The sequence below is a fragment of the Diadema antillarum genome, unplaced genomic scaffold, assembly GCF_040938485.1.
Source record: "Diadema antillarum isolate AM-2024a unplaced genomic scaffold, OU_Dant_1.0 scf00000146, whole genome shotgun sequence".
NCBI classification, from domain to species: domain Eukaryota; kingdom Metazoa; phylum Echinodermata; class Echinoidea; order Diadematoida; family Diadematidae; genus Diadema; species Diadema antillarum.
The window spans coordinates 2,219,900-2,238,700 of NW_027271035.1; the positions used below are offsets into that span (position 1 = coordinate 2,219,900).

Here is an 18,801-nt window from a genome sequence, read left to right on the forward strand (position 1 = left end):
ATATGCCATCGTTGAACAGTGATACAGTTTAGATATATTACATACAAAAAGAACTAATATTTTCTCTCTTATCAAACTTGATATACCCATTAATACGCACCAAAATAGTTTATTTATTTTAGTTAACTACAGCTCTGCAGCGTACATTTTAGTGATGATGGGCGATGATAGATACCAACCATAGAAGGAAAAGCATCGGATGTTGATTATCGTGACGACGGTGATGATGGCAACAAAGTGTACCGCATAATAAATGTCACAGCCATTACTTTCGATATGCTCGGCAGGTGTTTATACCAGCAGTGATATAACACCATGCGATATAATCTCGACACCTGTTAGTTAATCAAAATGTAACGTTTCGATTGTGCAGATGAATATTACTCACAGCACCCCCCCCCCCTCCATCTATCGCCTCAGATATGAGGAGTACGTTTGCAAATACTGTCAGAATTCCATATAAAACTAATCTTTAAAAATGAATCTTTTTTTTGTCACAAATGATTAGTATAAGTATTAAATATCTTTTAATTTCCTATGCCCAAATAATTTTAACACCATAGCCTACGCTTTAAATCATTACCAAGATTAGGTATCACGGTAAAATTACTTTTAATGTACCCGAAAGCATCACACGTGTACACGATAATACTCCATAACAACACGTGTTGTGGCAAATCTAGGAACACTGATATCTTCTTCTTCTCGTAGGCATCAAATGCGCATTGAAATTTAGTTATGAATAATATGTCAAGATTAGTACAGCGTACTAGTATACTTCAAGGCACATCTTCGTTATCTTAGGGTCTTCATATCATGTGTATGTGAAATATACAGGGAGTATATTTCATGAGCTTTATGAAGAGCTGCGTTGTTCATGAAGACTTCAAAAGGCACTCGTGGAATCTCCCTTACGTCACAGACGTCATAAAACATATCCGATCAACGCCGATCGCGGTGACATTCGCATCCGATATCGTCCTGACCGATCGCACGTCCGCTTCAATGGTGCGATATTATACAAATGATGCACAGGATAGAGTGCGTTAGTGGAGATGTAGCGCACTCGAGGGTATTTACAATTGTGAAACATGCACTACATTGTAAATACCCGAGAGTGAGCTGCATCTCCACTAACGCCACGAAATAATCCTGTGCATCATTTGTTTTATAAAATGGGTCAAAAACTAACAGCATTTTTCACGTACCTTTGTGGGTCAATACCAGTCAGCTACATGGAGCACTCGCTCAAGAGTCAAGATGTCCGAAGATGTTCGTCCCAAACATTTACGCACGTCGCACTCGGAAATCCCGCACATCTGTACGTATAAGAGTATACGTACGCCACACATGTTATGCACACAAGAAAGGCCGGCCGGCAGCCCGAACTAGAAGTTGTTTACAGGATTGACAGCGCGTATAGTAGCGCGCGACGCACTTGAAACAACTGATTGAGTGCGCACTGCTAGTGTAAACATTGTGACGTCAGGCCGTGCATGTTAGTGAGAAATTAATGCAGGCACACGTGACTCATTTCAGCGCTTCCAATTGGCTACATTCTTGAACCCATTTTATAAAACAGTATACATCCAATCGGAACAGCTCCAGCTTACGAGCACCTTGCCTCGTGTGTCAATCAATCTATCGATCTATCGAAGATGAGGTATTCGCTTGGTATAGACGTAGACGGAGTTGCCGAAGAGATCAAAGAATTCGAAGATGGTGAGAATGCTGCCACCCAGCCAGAGACCCAACGAACCGCCAATATCACCTGGGTCAACAAGCATGAAGTGGGAGATAACATATTATTCTGAAGGTTACAAAGTAACATTGATAATACACACTGTGGCAACAGTCCTTTCTGCTAGAACTACAACTTTGTGCCTATTTCAAATTGCTGTCACATGCTGCACAATTACATATCATTTATGATTAGCAGTGATAATAATTACAGCGATGAAGACGATTTTGATAATGATACATGTTCTGTAATCACAACAGAATTTGTATCATCATATTTATCAGATACATATTTATGGTTATAATTAAGAAAAATAGCGTTCAAGGTAATATTGATGATTATGATAGCAATAATCATATCGTACAAACGATAACGATATTGGCAATTATAACAGAATCATAACAGAAGACATTTATTACACTAACTAGAGTTATAAGACTTATTTTAGCAAAGAATCACTCCTGCATCAGCTATCACAAAATCAATCAGATGATATACCGTATTAAGGAGTGCAAAAATATGCCAAAAAATATCGGTCCAGAGGGCATTAGCAAACTTGGCTTTAATGAATAAAGGTTGTCATGTTTATAAGTGCAGGCTTCTATGTACAGGTTTTTCCTTGCCTGTGAGCATTAAAGCTTTTCGGGATCATTATCTAACGAATGCGCGTCACGAGTTCAACACCCATGAATCATACCGCCCACTAGTCTTACATCCCAAGAGTCAACAGCCCACGAGTTATACCGCCCACGAGTCATACATTCCATACATGAGTTCGACACTATAGGTAAACAAGGCCCACACTGATCCCCGTGATGTAATGTCGTTTGGACCTATAGGCCCGAATTCACGAAGATGGTACAAATGTAACCATGGACAAAAACCATGGAGCGCCAAGTGTCGCATGGAATATTTCGTTACGAAATCAGTCATTTCGTCGATGAAATGATTATTTTGTAACGAAATGACAACATTTTGTAACTAAATGAACATTTCGTCCACGAAATGATAATTTCGTTGACGAAACGGTCATTTTGTCGACGAAATGACCAATTTCGTAACGAAATATTCCGCGCAACACTTGGCGCTCCATGGTTTTTGTCCATGGTTTAAACCATGGTTTCATTTGTACCACCTTCGTGAATTCGGGCCATAGTGTTGGACTCGTGGACCTTGTTTGCCTAGCATGCCTTGTGTCGGACTCATCAACCTTATTTTCCTAATGTCGAACCAATGGGCTGTTTGGATATGAATAGTGGACTGCACGCGACTCATCACACAGGACCTTTTTTCCAGTGTCGAACTTGTGGACCGCATGCGATGACTCGTGGGTGTCGGGCTCGTGGGATGACCCCTTATTGAACCAGGATGATGTCATAGATGTAATAGAAATATTCATCGAGCAAACTTACATAGTAAACTGAAGAACGTGTAAGCCTTTTGCTGTGAAATTTGTTCAATGCTCAGAGGCGCCTTGAAGTAGATGATAAGATAAATCATGTTGTCGCTGTAAACAAACCAAAGCAGGAAAAAAAATCAAACAAACAAATAAATAAAACAATGTCGAGGGATGTACGCAGACGTAAATATCTTGCATTTGCAAAGATCGTCAAATTTTGTTAAAGGCATCTCGCATTCGAATGTGTAGTAAATCAGATTCTTGATATATTCTTCGCTATCACACTTCAAATTATTGTATGGCATGCGTTCCAAAGTTGGCGAATTTCTCCACTACACTGACATCATCTTTAAACCAAGAAGACTGGTTATAAGCGCATGCGCAGCTGAAGTTGTTGAACAATTATACGATGTGGCAAATGAGCTTGTAATTACGACAATAGCAATAACAAATTTTCCTTATATAGCGCGTGGTACGATAAAGTCTCTATGCGCTATTACAATAATTTGTCTTTGACTTAAAAGTCTGGTAGCATTTCCGAGATTCATAGATGATGTCCCTCCAATAACCATTTTGATAACATTATTGTCACAACATACATGTACTACAAATGCTATAAAACATTACAATAAATTACAAAAAGTATAGTAGATACAAATTATACTGTTATCTATATATCATGTATTTACGTTTTCTCTCGTTCATCTGAGGAAAAGCAAGACAATCAATGTAGGATAGGAGGACATATTATTTTAAAAGCTCACGTGAAGTAAGATGAGGTGAGATTCTGGCCAGCGAAGAGCGTGTATGTGAGCGTGTTCGCCCAGAAGAGGGAGGGGAAGGAAGTGAACGAGGTGGTGGCTACATAGGAGCGACTGAAGCAGGGTACCGGACAGTCGCAGTCTCCTAGGGACTCCAGATATCCCGCTGCAAGTTGGAGGAATTACAATATCAATTAATGGTGATCAGGTAGATTTAAGACTTATGGTATATGGGATTGGTAAATAGCATTTTCGTTGTTTGGATGATGACACAGCTGTGCAGAGAAGCATGAAACCACACTTATGTGTGTGTATTCACAGACAGTCACATGCAACGAACAGAAGAGTCATTCCTCTGACCAGGGAGATGACTCGTCTCACCTCCCTACTCTGAGCAAGTTGAATATATAACATACGTATTTTTTCATATCTGTATCTATATATCTATATTCTTTATCTGTCTATCTACATCTATCTATCTATCTACTATATATATATATATCTATTTATATGTATATACATTTCATTTATAGAAAAATAATTCAATCAGTCGATTTATTAGTAAGTATATCCTTCATCAGCAACCTGTTACTAGTAAATCATTTACCAAAATTAACCATCATATTACATCTTGACCCATAATCATTTTTGCTTTGAATTTAAGCTGCATTAGATGATCATCGCTCTGACGCACTGATTTTTTTTATTGTCTCTGTCAATGTCACTTGCTGTTTTTTTTTTATTTCATATGGGGGCGCTGTGGCATAGTGGATAAGACTCCCGACTCCCAAACGGAGGACCGTGAGTTCGAATCCCGCCCAGTGCTTACATCCTTGGACAAGATGTTTTTACCCACAATGTCCCTCTCGACCCAGGTGTATAAATGGGTACCTGGCAACGCTAGGGTAATAATAATAGCAGGGCCCTCTGGTAGAGCAGTGGCAACACTGAAGAGGCTATCCTGGGTAAATAAGACCTTATAATTATTATTATTATTATTATTATTATATAAAAAGAACCTGATTAGTTCCATCTTCTGCAAACTATAGCCACTTCCGAGAGCTTTGAACTTACCGTAGGCAGGAGCACCGCATCTAAAGTACTCTATTGGATCACATACTGATGCGTTGCCTGCAAAAAAAAAAGAAGAAGAAGAGAAAAATGTATATAATAAAATCAATTTGAGCAATGACCGATGTTAGGGATACATACTGATGTAATATGATTGGTAAACATGTAATAATAACAATAATAATTATGATGATGATAATGGTGATAATGATAATAATAATAATAATAATAATAATAACGTTAATCAATATTATGTCATTATAACAATAATTGCTATTATCATTTTCATAACTAGTATATAGTGTCAATATCATAGTCTATTATATAAGTATTGTTATTGTCAGATTCATAATGATGATTACAACTATCATAATCACCATTATTCTATTTGTCCATAGTCTTTTATTGATTCCATAAATACGAATTCATTAAAAATTAAACTACATAATTATACCAAAATCAACACAAATGAGCATCACATAATTGATGAAATCAAATTAAGCAAACAATATTACTACGTAGTAATCGATATTATTTAAATCTTAATTTCCCGTCATTATGGTTAATCTACCTGGCATGAAAGCTGCCCTGCAGTCGCACTGCGATACGATGTATTTCGTCATACATTCCAGCTGGCACTCCTGCAAGCCGTAGCGGTCGTAGAAATCAAGCTCCTTGTCCTGACACTCGCCGTGGGGGGCGGGCAAGTTACTCACCTTCGCAAAACACAATGGACAGTGAAATTGAGACGCTGTACGGCAACATACCGTATGTCCCCCCAAAAAAATTACAACGGGGCCCTACGCAATGATATCTTTAAAAATATTGCATCAATCTAAATATAAATTCAGGGTGTGAAACTATAACTCATTGCCCACGTCTAACAGAAAACCCCATTCGATTTGCTTCAGTGGTCAAAGAGATATGAGGAATTTTGTAGAGGATGTCGGGAATCTCTTTTGTCCAAGTTCTGTCTATTGTTCACACACAAAATCATCGAAGTGCTAAACTTGGAAGAATTAGACTCATGACATGCTTTACTACAATCCCCATTTCTCTGTGACCGCTTAACCAAATCGAATGGGGATTTCTACAAAATAGAGCTAAGATATTATATTTTAAGACCCTGAAGTAGCATTGAAAAAAAAATTATATTGGATGTTATCAATGCGAAAATCTGATTGTAATTTTTGTCGGACATACTGCAGTATGTCCCTCAAAAATTGCAATCAAATTTTCGAATTGATAACATCCAAAGTGATCGACCTGTCTAAGTGCTACTTCGGGGCCTTAAAACATAACATCTTAGCTCTATTTTGCAGAAAACCTCATTCAATTTGGTTTAGCGGTCACAGAGAAATAAAGATTGTTGTCAAGCATGTCATGAGTCTAATTTTTCCAATTTTAGCAATTCAATGCTCTTGCGCGTGAATAATAGACAGAACTTGGACAAAAGAGATTCCCGACATCCTCTACAAAATTCCTCATTTCTCTTTGACCACTGAAGCAAATCGAATGGGGTTTTCTGTAAGATGTAGGCAATGAGTTATAGTTTCATACCCTGAATTTGTATTTAGACTGATTCACTATTTTTAAAGATATTATTGCGGGGGGTCCCGTTGTAATTTTTTTTGGGACCGTACTGTAGAAATGGTCGATATAGAGGTAGAACGTTGGTGGTTGGGTTAAAGTGAAAAAAAAGAAAATATTATTGAATGTCTTCATCTTTCATCAGTTCCGTATGTTTCCCTTAGTGCCACATCATGTGGGGAGATGCAACAGTAATTTGGTGAGATTTTGTTGTGTGACATGAGAAACAAAAAAAAAAACAAAACAAAAACAATATGGACAGTAGAATCGAGACGCAGTACCGCAACATAGAAATGGTCGATATAGAGGTAGAACGTTGGTGGTTTGATTAAGAAAAAAAAAAAAGAAAATGGAATGTCTTCATCTTTCATCAGTTTCGTATGTTTCTCTGTGTGCGACATCTTGTGAAGAGATGCGACAGTAATTTGGTGTGAGATTTTGTTGTGTGACATGAGAAACAAAGAAAGAAAATTGTTAAATAGACACACTAAAGAGAGTGACACTCAGATTATTCCAACTTCACTTTGAATAATGTTCCCAACCTAATAAGTCATTGTCACAGTCTGTAGATACTATAGAATAGAAACATGATGAACTCCTAATCGGCATGTAATCCCGTCCTATTATCCCACCCCCTAAAAAATCGACAAAAAGAAAACCCAACAGGATAAAGCAAAAACAAATAACATGGCATGTTTTTACTGACAATGTTTTTCACAAATCATATCGCGAAACAATATCAAAGCACTAATGAGGGCCTCTGAATTACGAAAAAATGAGGTCAAGTACAAAACTTTCGGCTCGATTACAATCTGCGGCAGATGTTTTATCTATATACTTCTATACCAGTTGTTTGATGTTCTTGAACTTTTGTTCATTGAAAGATGACAATGCGGCTTTATAACTACGGTTAATTTCTTTTTTTTTCCAGGCAGTTGTGTTGTCACGCACATTTTGCTCATAAAGTCATAAACCCTTTCCGTAACAGTGTGTCTTCATGTAAATTCCACACGCATTATACCTATGCATGGACAGAGCATTGGTGTTGCACGCAGAGGATTAAACAACATGGTGCTACCACTAGCTCTTGTCGTTGAGGATCGAAAATATTTTACTTCAGACGAGTACCTCGACGACATCGAGAGCGACCTGTGATCGCGTCCCGGGTCGAATTGCGAAACCGATGTCGGCGTCGGGAATCGACCCGCGATCGTAGAGTATGATGTGAAAGCCAGCAGCGTATCGGTTAAACTCCTCGAAGAAGTAATCACTTTGCTCCGTGTTCATGATGATGGACAACCCAAATGTCTGTCCTGAAAAAAAAAAATGAAAGTGACTTCGAATGTCAAAATTTCGAAAGGCGAATTTCAAAACATAAGCAAAATGTACTTACACTAACCCCTCGAGCATTTCTAATGATTTTTTTTTCTTGTGTCTCAGAGAAATACTAGTAGATTTTCATTATATGACATTTCGTGCATTGCCCTTGTGAATTAGTGGGGAAAATTATATTATATATATCTATATCTGTTCTATATCTATTCTATATTAATATATATATATATATGATTATATATATATATATGCTGCTTGTTATATTTGTCTACTTGGCGAGTATATGGCCTTTATATAATTGAAAAGCGAACTGAACCGAAGGAATCGAATAGTATATCTATACAGGCCTACAAGCATCGCTCATTGTAGTTGGTTCTGCCATATTACTTATATTATTATCCACATGTTTATTCGTTGTGGACTTAAAAGCTTTGGTTCCGTCACAGATATAGCCTCCGTGTTGTTTGCCTGCTCATATTATCTTTACATCTACCTTCGTCATTAGTTTCTATATGACAATTGTTTTGAATTGTATTTCGACGACTTTAATCAATATTTTTTTTTTGTCCAGCAGTATGTATTGCATAGCGTCTTGCAAAACATGAAAAATAAATTCAATTTAGCTAACTCAATTCAATTCAATTCAATTCAATTCAATCCAATTCAATTTAGTTAGAGAGTGGGAAGTAGGACCTATACTTTGGATGTTGAGTGTGAAGGTGAAGAAGAAGAAAAAATCTGGAAAGGAAGAAATTGAAAAACCATCGTGAAAAACAGTGAAATAAACAATCACAAGAGGAATAACCATGATAACAGGATGATGACCTACAAAAAATTGAACTAGAAGAATGTAAGAGGTGAAGAAAGGGAAGTGCATCGGGGAGAGGACAGAGGGGGTGAAATCCCCCCCCCCCCCCCCCCTCTCTCAAACCCATGCACTCCTTTCTTCCTTAAGCTTTACCCACCTGGGGCTTTCACCGTGATAGGCGGTGACCCATCTTCGCCTGTGTTGAACGCGAAGCAGACCCCAAAGTTTGTCAACTTCTTTGTGAAGTTTGCGGGCGACAAAATGGTTGTTCCAAAAGTTATCCTGCGAGGGAAATGATAACAATAATGCTCTAATAATGATGATTCCACGATATTTACCAGTACTAATTACTTGTGCTATTAGGGTTCCTACTATTATCAAGGTACTCTACTACTACTAATATCATTGTCATAATCATGAGCATTATAACCAGTAACCATCACCATAATCATGACCATAACTATAAGCATAAGCATAAGCATAACCATAACCATAACCATAACCATAACCATAACCATAACCATAACCATAACCATAACCGTAATCATAACCATAAACATAACCACCATTACCATAACCATCACCATGGCCATAACCATAACCATAACCATAACCGTAATCATAACCATAAACATAACCACCATTACCATAACCATGATCACGGCCATGACATAACCTTAACCTTAACCATAACCATAACCATAACCATAACATAGTCATTATCATAACCATAACAATTTGTCATAATGCCAGTAACATATCATATTTTGCAATACCCGACGTATCTATAAACTTTGTTATTGAGGCAAGGAGAAAGACCTGATTTTTTTATTTAATCGTGTTTTATTTTATTGTATAGCATAAATAATAAATCATGTGAAGTCTAACTTCATCAAATGTAATCGATCAATAATTAACTCCGATAATACACTATATCTCTCTGCGGTAATGGGTGTATATCAATTTGCCGTAGTGGTTTACACAGTGTTATTTGGTATATGCGAGCCCTACAGGTACTCACTGGTAAAAGGTATCCTCTATATCGGAGCTAAGATCGAAAAGGAGTTCCGTCATGTTCACACCGGTCAAAGACGGTTCGTATAGTGTGTAGTTTATTGATGAGGGGTCAAACGAAAAATGCGAGACCAGGTCGCCGTAGGGGGTGCCAGCTATGCGATCGTATCTGCGAAAATGAAAATTAGAGAAAATTACATCAAACTCATGTGGGAGGAGAGACGGGGATTCGACGAGAAATATCATCTCTCTTTTGACAATACTTTAGAAGTGCCGCCCTGTGATCATCACAGAGAATGAACAACTTCCTCATCGATATGATGATTATTATAGTTATCAGACGATGTAACATTACACAAATATCATAATGAAGGTTAAGATTGAAATACAAATCTATGGTAATGGGACAAAACTGTATTTGACATGTTGTATGATCAGTCCGAAACAGAAAGTTGAATTAATGTAGGAATTCGACACATTACAGAAAAGACAACGAACAGGCAGAACAATTAAGAGGAAGGACGAAGAAGAAAAACAAAAAGGCGTTGATGACGATGAAGAGGAAATAGGAGAAGAAGAGATAGTAGTAGAAGAAGAAGGATCGAGAATTAAGAAGGAGGAGAAGAAGAAGAAGATGATGATGATGAAAACGAGGACGAGATATTTACTTGTACTGGTTGTAGTTACAGATAGCAACGGCGGGAAACGGAACCTCCTTGGTGTAGTTGAAGGCGACGTCGACACTTTTTGGATACGAGGCGTAGTACTTGATGCGATCGACGATTTGGTAGCTGGTCAGACCAACACCCGATAAGATCAGTAAAATCCAAAATAACCTTAAAAGCAGGAGGAAGGAAGATGGAAAAAGGTCATGGGGGAAGAAGACCACAAAAGAGGCTAGGAACCAAAGAGCGCAGTTAAATGGAATACTTTCCCCAAGCTTACAGCATGTTTATTCAGTAACTACAGAAAGACTAGTGAAACAATAAGTTTGTGTTAAATTGAAACAAAGTCGGACTGTCCGTTCAAAAGTTAAAGGGATATTACAGTATTGGTGGAGATGAGAATATGGCTTTTAACTTTTTTGCTAGAAACCAAGAAAACACTTATGAAATAGTAACAGAACATACTATTTTATGAGGAATTCAAAGTTTATTTGATGAAAATCAGGTTTGAAATGACTGAAACATCCAAAAACAAAGTAAAACAAAGCGATCGTAATAAAATGTGGGTCCCACACTTTATTAGAATCGTTCTGTTTTGGATATCTCAGCAATTTCAAAACTAATTTTCATCAAATAAACGTTGAATTCCTCATGGAATTGCATGCTCTTTCCCATTTCATAAGAGGTTTCTCATTATCTCACCAAAATGTTAAAAACCTGAATAGTTCTCAACCACAACTATACAATCCCTTTAAGACTTTTAAGATTATGGGAACTTACCATTTTGGACTTGGTTGGATGGTACATACTGGTAAGTGCAATCGTGGACTGTATACACTTTGCTTTCATGCTTCCAGAATGATCATGGATCACAACATTTTTTTTTTAATCCGAAGATAAAGCAAATAATTTTACAACTTCTAATTGTTTTGAAGTAAATAAAAGACGACCCTTGACCCAATTTCCAAGGTATTACCACATTTTGCAATTGGCAAATATAGTAAAACTAAACTTTGGGAATCATGGAGGTCTGAAAACAGTAATAGCAGTTTAACGCCTAAATTGCATTCATTAACAATGAGATAAGATTTTTGAAGGCTTCCAGGGCGGTAGAACGTGACGCACCGTTAAACCTCCTTGAACAATGAGAAGCTTTGAATGTGATGATGATCATCGTCGCTATCATCGTCGTTGTCGTCATTGTTATCTTTCCTCCGGCAAGTCTCATTATAGGCCTATTGGTGAGGTTGGAAGGTACTTAAATAACTGCCAACGAATGCTTGTTGTGTGATTATGTGGAGGTAAGATGTTTACACCCCGTTTGTATTATGCGTTGATAATAAACATAATCATAAAGTTGCTATAGGTACCTTCTCATCCTATTTTCTCCGACGTTGAGTGCGTACTTCACTCCAGCCACGCCGATGGAGTCGGGTATGGACTTGTAGAAGATGGCCATCCATGACACGCGGTCTTTGTACACCGGCGGTGGCATTGGTATGGAAACACTGTCTTGGGGTTTCGTCTTATAGCTGATGTCATTGACCTGGGCGTTGATCTGGGCGATGATGTCGTCAGTAAGCTTTGATTTACCAGTTTTAGGAGCGTTGTCCCGCGTTATGCTCGGCGCGGGGTCGGAGACGGCGAAAACTTTGCTTTTTCTCGTCACCAATGGCGGTTTCTTGGCGCCGGGTTTAGGCGCCCCGTCCGCCTCGTTCTCTGCGGGCTTGACGCTCACTTTGTGGGTAGGCATGATCGTATTCTAGGGTGGGAGTCAGTCTGTGTAAAGGAAGTGTTAAAATGGAACAAATAATTCCATGACTTAGAATCTGTCTAAATGTTTTCAGGGAATCATAAGCTTTCTCTAGTAAATAGTGTACCTATATACTGGAAGCAAACATCATAGATTCACATTCAATTGATTTAGTAAATATTGGTTCCATCGAATGTGAGCTCACAAATACTTTGCATCAAAATGAATTATGTTCAAAGATCTATGGCAACCTTGTCGAAAATGATAGGAATATGTGCGTTCTTGTCTCAAATACATCTAGATTTTTATTAACTTACTTGCAGTGGTATACAAAGGTACAACATGCACATATTTGAAGAAATAGATAGAGGGAAGAAATAGTTAAAATGGGAAGATTTTATGAATCAACGGAAGAGTGGGTATGATCATTCCTGAAATGATTAATGAATGAGGTAAATGATTAACATATTCTTATGAATAGTACATCATTCCTTTAGAAAAAAAAAAACAGACAAGTTATGGACCAGCGGTGGCAAGTATTGATAAATAGCTAAAATAAAGTTACCTCCACGACACCTCGGACTAAAATATCAATTGCAATTATTACAACGCGTAAATACAAAATAAAATTAACAGAAAAGGAAAATCATTTATACATTTTGATAAAGCTAAAGCTATAATGGGTGAAATGAGCATCTGCATTCAATGAACGAAGATGTTAATAAATGAATGAATGCATTAGTAAACGAATTAATGAATGGATGAATGAGCGAGTGAATGAATGAGTAAATAAATGAGTAATGGCATTCATGAATACCTAAGCGAGTTTGAATGAATTCCCTTCTTTTAACTACATTTAAAGATTAGATCCTTTAGAATAGATCTAAATGAATTCCCTCCTTTAGATTAGATCTAAAGATTATATCCTTCAGATTTACGTTATGCATCTCATGCGTTAACCAAGGATGGGTTATCTTCACTGCAATGCTTATTACAAGTTGAAGGCAATCGACCCTTTGAAGAGCTTTTATCAAAGAAGGTAGGCCTATAGGCGCGGCGCTTATACTACCCTCCCCTCATACACCTCCTGGACATTAGCATGCCATTGTGCCACTTGCTCATGAAACCGTGATCATGAAAATGTCACTGTAGGCCCCACCCTGGCGTAAAATCTTTGGATGTAGATATTGGCTGATGAAATATCAATGTAGCTTTAGGCTGAGTTACACAGGAACAAAATCCTTTAACAAACAGATAGCAACATTGTATACAGCATTACTCTTCGGGTAAAAGTTGTATACCTCACAAGAAATCCTCGGACGGTAACAAATTAGTATCAATGGCAAAGTTTGACATGTAAAGTTCTTTGACGCTGGCTGAGAAAAGACATTGTTATGGATTTTTCTTCTTCCCTTTACAGGTGAGACAAATAATGATAATGGCTTAGCTCCGGGAAAGAAAGAAAGAGAAAAAAACCCAGAAATATAAGGATAGACTTACCACGCATTTATAAGGAGTAGACTTTCCACGTAGTTTACGACCTTGAAACTGAAAAAACGGTACATTTGCTGACTGCTAGAAATGAGATACTCCCTCAACGTGATTACACTGTAGTCTTCAGCAAATAGCAGCTCGTTCCAAGTCGGTATGACGTCACATGTGTAGTTTGCCGTCAAATTCCAGCAAAAGAAAGCGAACAAAGGTGCCAGAAACGGGATCTCACGATTTACATACTATGGCCTGTTTCCCGTAGATACTCTGTACACGCTCGATATGTTTGGGAGAGTGTATCTGCCGCAAGCACTTTTACCCCTCAAGGAAAGTGTAAAGGGGTAAAAAGGGAGATTGGGGAGGAGGTGTAAAGAGAGCAGGGGACCAATCGACATCGGATATTATTGTCTGACAACGGCTTTTCAATAAGTTCACCTACCCCCTCGACCCCCGGGAATGTCATTAGAACGTATTGACGAATCGATTGACATTTGGTGTTAAATACTATGGCGCACAAAGACAAAACTACTGTGAATATATTTGTCTCATCTAAACAGGCAGAACCTACCACGTATTAACTCGAATTAATATATCTGGAAATCCTCAAACTATAGATAGCCTCTGATTGTTCTCTGAAATCGTAACTTTCTCGGTGATTACTGCCCGATAGACTTACTCGTCCAAGAAACTTTAATTAACGGGGTTATTTTTTTTCCTTGTGATTGCGGTTTTCCCAAACCGCATTGTGCCTAAGGCAGTGATTATCTGTGGTTAGTGTCTAGCTGTTGTTAGCTGCGAGTTATTGTCCTGAACCCCTGCATATAAAATGACCCTAAGAATGATGCAGTCTGCGCATGTTCAGATCGATGACAGCAGGAGACTGGCTCGTAAACTATATCACAGTCTCTCTGTAGATATCCATCATTGTACAGTGTACCTTGAATAAGATCTTTATAAAGTGTTTAAGTTGACTCTTAAAGATATAGCGCATTCTAAACAAAGTGAACAGCGAATTAATGTTTTATCAAATGATATATAGAGGAAAAAGCTGCCGAATTTTACAGCTTCATTTACTATTCCCCCGATCGGAGATGTCAGTCAGATTCACCTAATTATGTGAGTAAATTGAGACAATGACGGCAACGTCATGTCATCACAAGTGTCTCTTTCGCTTGCTCACACACACACACACACACACACACACACACACACACGCACGCACACACACACACACACACAAATCTTCACTAAATGTCATTTTTATATGACCTCCAGAAGATACCCTTCAGGGGCGGATCCAGGAATTCCGTAGGGGGAGGAGCCTTTCCAAAATTAAAGGGGGGGGGGGCCGCATCCCCCATTTATGCTTTTTATTTTTTATTTTTGAAAAGAAAAATGATAAAGAGGGGGCACTGAAAGGAAATGACATTGTCGCATTGTCTAATGTACCTAATACCTGCGTATGTATTTTGCGTCTATTAAATGTGCTTGTGTGCCTATTAATACCACTTTGTATGTGTGCGTGTGTGTGTGTGTGTGTGTGCGTGTGAAAAGTATTTTTTCCCAATCGAGTCGTTTGAAGGCGTATAGGCTTATACCTATATATTTCAATGGTCCCGACACCCACAAAGCGGTGTATCTAAATCATCTTATAGTCCATTTCAAAATGACATCAAACAGATCTCCTGTCAGACTGAATAGAATATTCCTAATAAGTCATGATCAAGCTCATAATAACCCCTTTCTTTTCAAACCAATGAGATACTAGGTGTTACAAAAAACATTTCCCACTTTTGATATAATAGTTCCAAAACTATATATCCGATAACACTGACATTGATGTGAGCAATAGCTGAATAGTGTACAATTTAGTTGGAGGCAATTTTAAAAGGACAGCATAATTCGGTTTCATTAAATCAAACATTAGTTTTTCAGTTAGGTTTCAGATTTTGCTCTATTTTCAACCCTCTGTACAAAACTTTAAAGGGACGCACTCCTCACGAAATTTAAAAAAAATATGTTGTTGTTGGTACATCCAATGAACTACTTTCACCAAAAACAAACTTTCAAATCACCAAATAAGCTCGTACATTTTGGTTGAAAAAGTGTGACTCTGCATGGTGAATATGCTAATGAGCAAGTCTTGGCGGAGAGTCATACGTCATCGATGCACAACTCTTTCCAGCGGTGTTCTGCTCGTCATGCGTACGCTCCCTAGTTATTTATAAATACATGTTTACTATTTATTTTTTATATTAATTGTATATATAAATAAGCTTGAAATATTTTGTTTGAAATAATAAAACCACATATTGTCAAATTTTATGAAAAAATCAGATATGATTATTTCGAACACTTAAATTGGTTTTCTGAGGCACGGCTGTCAACTTGAGAGTAGGGCATCAATGACGTTGCACCTTTTTGCCGGCTCTTACATGATCGCTTGCAGGAATTATTTTTTAAAAATCGCGTACGGAGACAATTTTTGATGTCCACGCGTATAAATTGGTGAAAGGTTATATTTTTTACTCTTCTTAATTATCAGTACAGTGAAAATCTCAGGACTGCTTCCCTTTTTAACTTTGCAGAGAAGTCAATTGGTGTGTATGGGAATGTGTAGTTGACACCCAAACAATTAATGGTCCTGGACAAAGGCCAGGATTTGAATGCTCTATTATTTATTCAAAAGGAATTCCGCTATCACAGCTAGTCTTTATTCATTCTGAAATGTGATGTATGCAAGCACATGGAAACATGTGCTTACTTTGTTCATATGCGTGCATTTCACCCTTTGCTAGGAATTCAGGCTAGCAGTGCCCAGGGCAATCCATCATGAATAATTAATAACGCATTCATGTGCCTTGGAGCAGAGCTCTGAACAGGTGATATCCAGGTCCACTGTTCAGGGTCATTGTAAGTACACACTCACATACACATCATTAATTCCAGTGTAAAGTTCAGGTTTAGTACAGAGGGTTAACATTTGTCCAAAATCTGGAACTTAACTTTGAAATCAATCATGGATTTCATGAAACTGATATAGGTTTTCATATTCAAATCACTTCCAACTAAATTGTACACTATTCAGCTATTACTCATATCAATGAGAGTTTTATCTGATATAAAGCGTCAAAAGTGGGAAATGTTTTTGTAACACCAAGTACAAAAGCAGTATTCTGATCCTTTAACTTAAAAACCCGTCCACCATCTCCATTAAATTCATCCTCTTACTCAACCACAACCGACCGTACCACGTATCAACACCACCACCGCATCTCACCACCACCACCACCGCCTCCACTACACCACTATCCACCTCAATTCTGCCACCACCATCCAAATATAGCACTACTGAAGTGATACTCTCCTGTTGTCTGGGTTCACTGATATTGATCGATGGAATGTGAAATAGATCAGCGTGGTATTTCAGGTCAGTTGTTCCGTGTGTCTTCCTAGATAATCAGTGTTCCTTTTCCCATTCTCTCTATAAACGTGATCATGCCCTGAAAAGTACATTCGTCTACATTATCTCATGTGGAAGTATACAGGTATAGCTTGATATTCAACATATGCGCTATTATAGATCCGCTATTGGTTGACAGTGAGTTTGCTGAGATAACACGGAACGGTAAACAAGGAATCTCGCATTGATTTGTGCATTATGGATTGCAAACGCATAATTACAGTCTTTCACCTTCGTCTCGCACCATGTAAATTGCAGGTATTCCGACTGTTGATTTACCTCGTTTCAGATCCCTATACAAACAATTAATGCACAGTGAACTAACCGCCCAAATTCGGTTTTCTCTGCTGGTACATGACTGTATGTACGCGTATATTTTACGTCATTTCCACTGCAAGTATGCCATGCTATCTCTGTGAAGAAAGTTCACCCCTTAAACCTGTGTACTGATGAAATCATCACTAGCCTGTAATTCTTCCTAAAGGATTTCCCCCATCAAAGTTCAATCAAGCAACTGTTTGCAGATGGAACACTCATCATCTCGCCTTCGAATAGATGAGAAATACCATAGTTCAGAAGTTGGTATTGCTTTATACGCATGCATGTACTCCCGAATACAGAGGCACCTTCTCTGCATTTTACCTCGTCTCTAAAAGCAACGAATTTCAACTATATTCAAATCACAATTTGTCAACCCTGTGTTAAATGCGAAAGTTTATCTCTTCCGTCCAATAATGAAGACATTTTGTTTTTGAAAAAAAAAAAAACATCAGCCATAGTATTTCCACGACAAAATAAATGCAAGTGAATATGATAAAAAATATTTAACACATCATTATACTTAATTCGCTGCCTCTTCTATAAACGAGTAAGGAGTTTCGTCTGTCAAGCTGTATATGGTTCACCATACCGTTATAGTTATTGTTCGTGAAACATGTCCAGTCCATTGTCAATTTGAAGAGGGAACAAGAAGGCGCTATTATGGAGGCAACAAAATGATCGGTGACTGCTCAAAGCAAGATATCGATTCTTCTGTGTTTACGAGTGAGCTGAACACACAGGCACCCTCTCGACTTGTCTTTTGTAACAAATCAACTGAGAAAGAGTGGTACTAGTGGCGTGAAAGTGGCATCTTTTAGAGACGACGTTATGCAAGTTGAGATTGACGAGAGTAAAGTCAACATCTACTGGAATGTAACAAGAGTTCCTTGAGTATTTACCTTTCTCCCTCCAGAACAGGCTCCGAAAGAGAGGACGGATTGTCTGGTAGATTCCAGCTGTGGTACTTGAGAAAAACATATACCCAAATGTCGTAAATTCACCTCATGGTGTTTCTTTTTTTTTTTGGCTTTGTTTTGTTTTTGTTTTCTTTAGTTGCTTGTATTCATACCTGAATGTATTTGTGTCGGAGTCGAGCGAATATCTGAAAATTGTTGACATTACCGAAAGAAAGAAAACAACAGCAAATAACGACTGAAACAAATTCAGATTTTTTTTAAAACAATAAGAGCGAGTAGGTATCTAATGGACTCCCGGTCGTTCACTAAACCACCCTTATTATCATTGTTGTGTCTGGTATCTATCCTAGTTTTTGAAAGTTTTGAAAGTAAGCTCTCATGGCACCCTCCCCACCCCCACCCCTCAAAAGAGAAAAAAAAAATAACTCTTTCCATACAAATTTGCACTGGCAGTCTTTATCTAGAGATGATT

General features: G+C 37.9%; 1 protein-coding gene across 1 annotated transcript; it reads right to left on the reverse strand.

Moving 5' to 3' along the window:
• Nucleotides 1-1,649: 1,649 nt before the first annotated feature.
• LOC139721637 (acid-sensing ion channel 2-like) lies at nt 1,650-12,137 on the reverse strand. The gene is made up of 10 exons (XM_071632968.1): nt 11,755-12,137; nt 10,388-10,555; nt 9,727-9,888; nt 8,863-8,987; nt 7,691-7,875; nt 5,544-5,688; nt 4,976-5,032; nt 3,905-4,067; nt 3,154-3,248; nt 1,650-1,771 (listed from the first exon to the last, which is right to left on the reverse strand). The coding sequence occupies exons 1-10, from the start codon at nt 12,135-12,137 to the stop codon at nt 1,650-1,652; spliced, it is 1,605 nt and encodes a 534-aa protein (XP_071489069.1).
• Nucleotides 12,138-18,801: the final 6,664 nt, after the last annotated feature.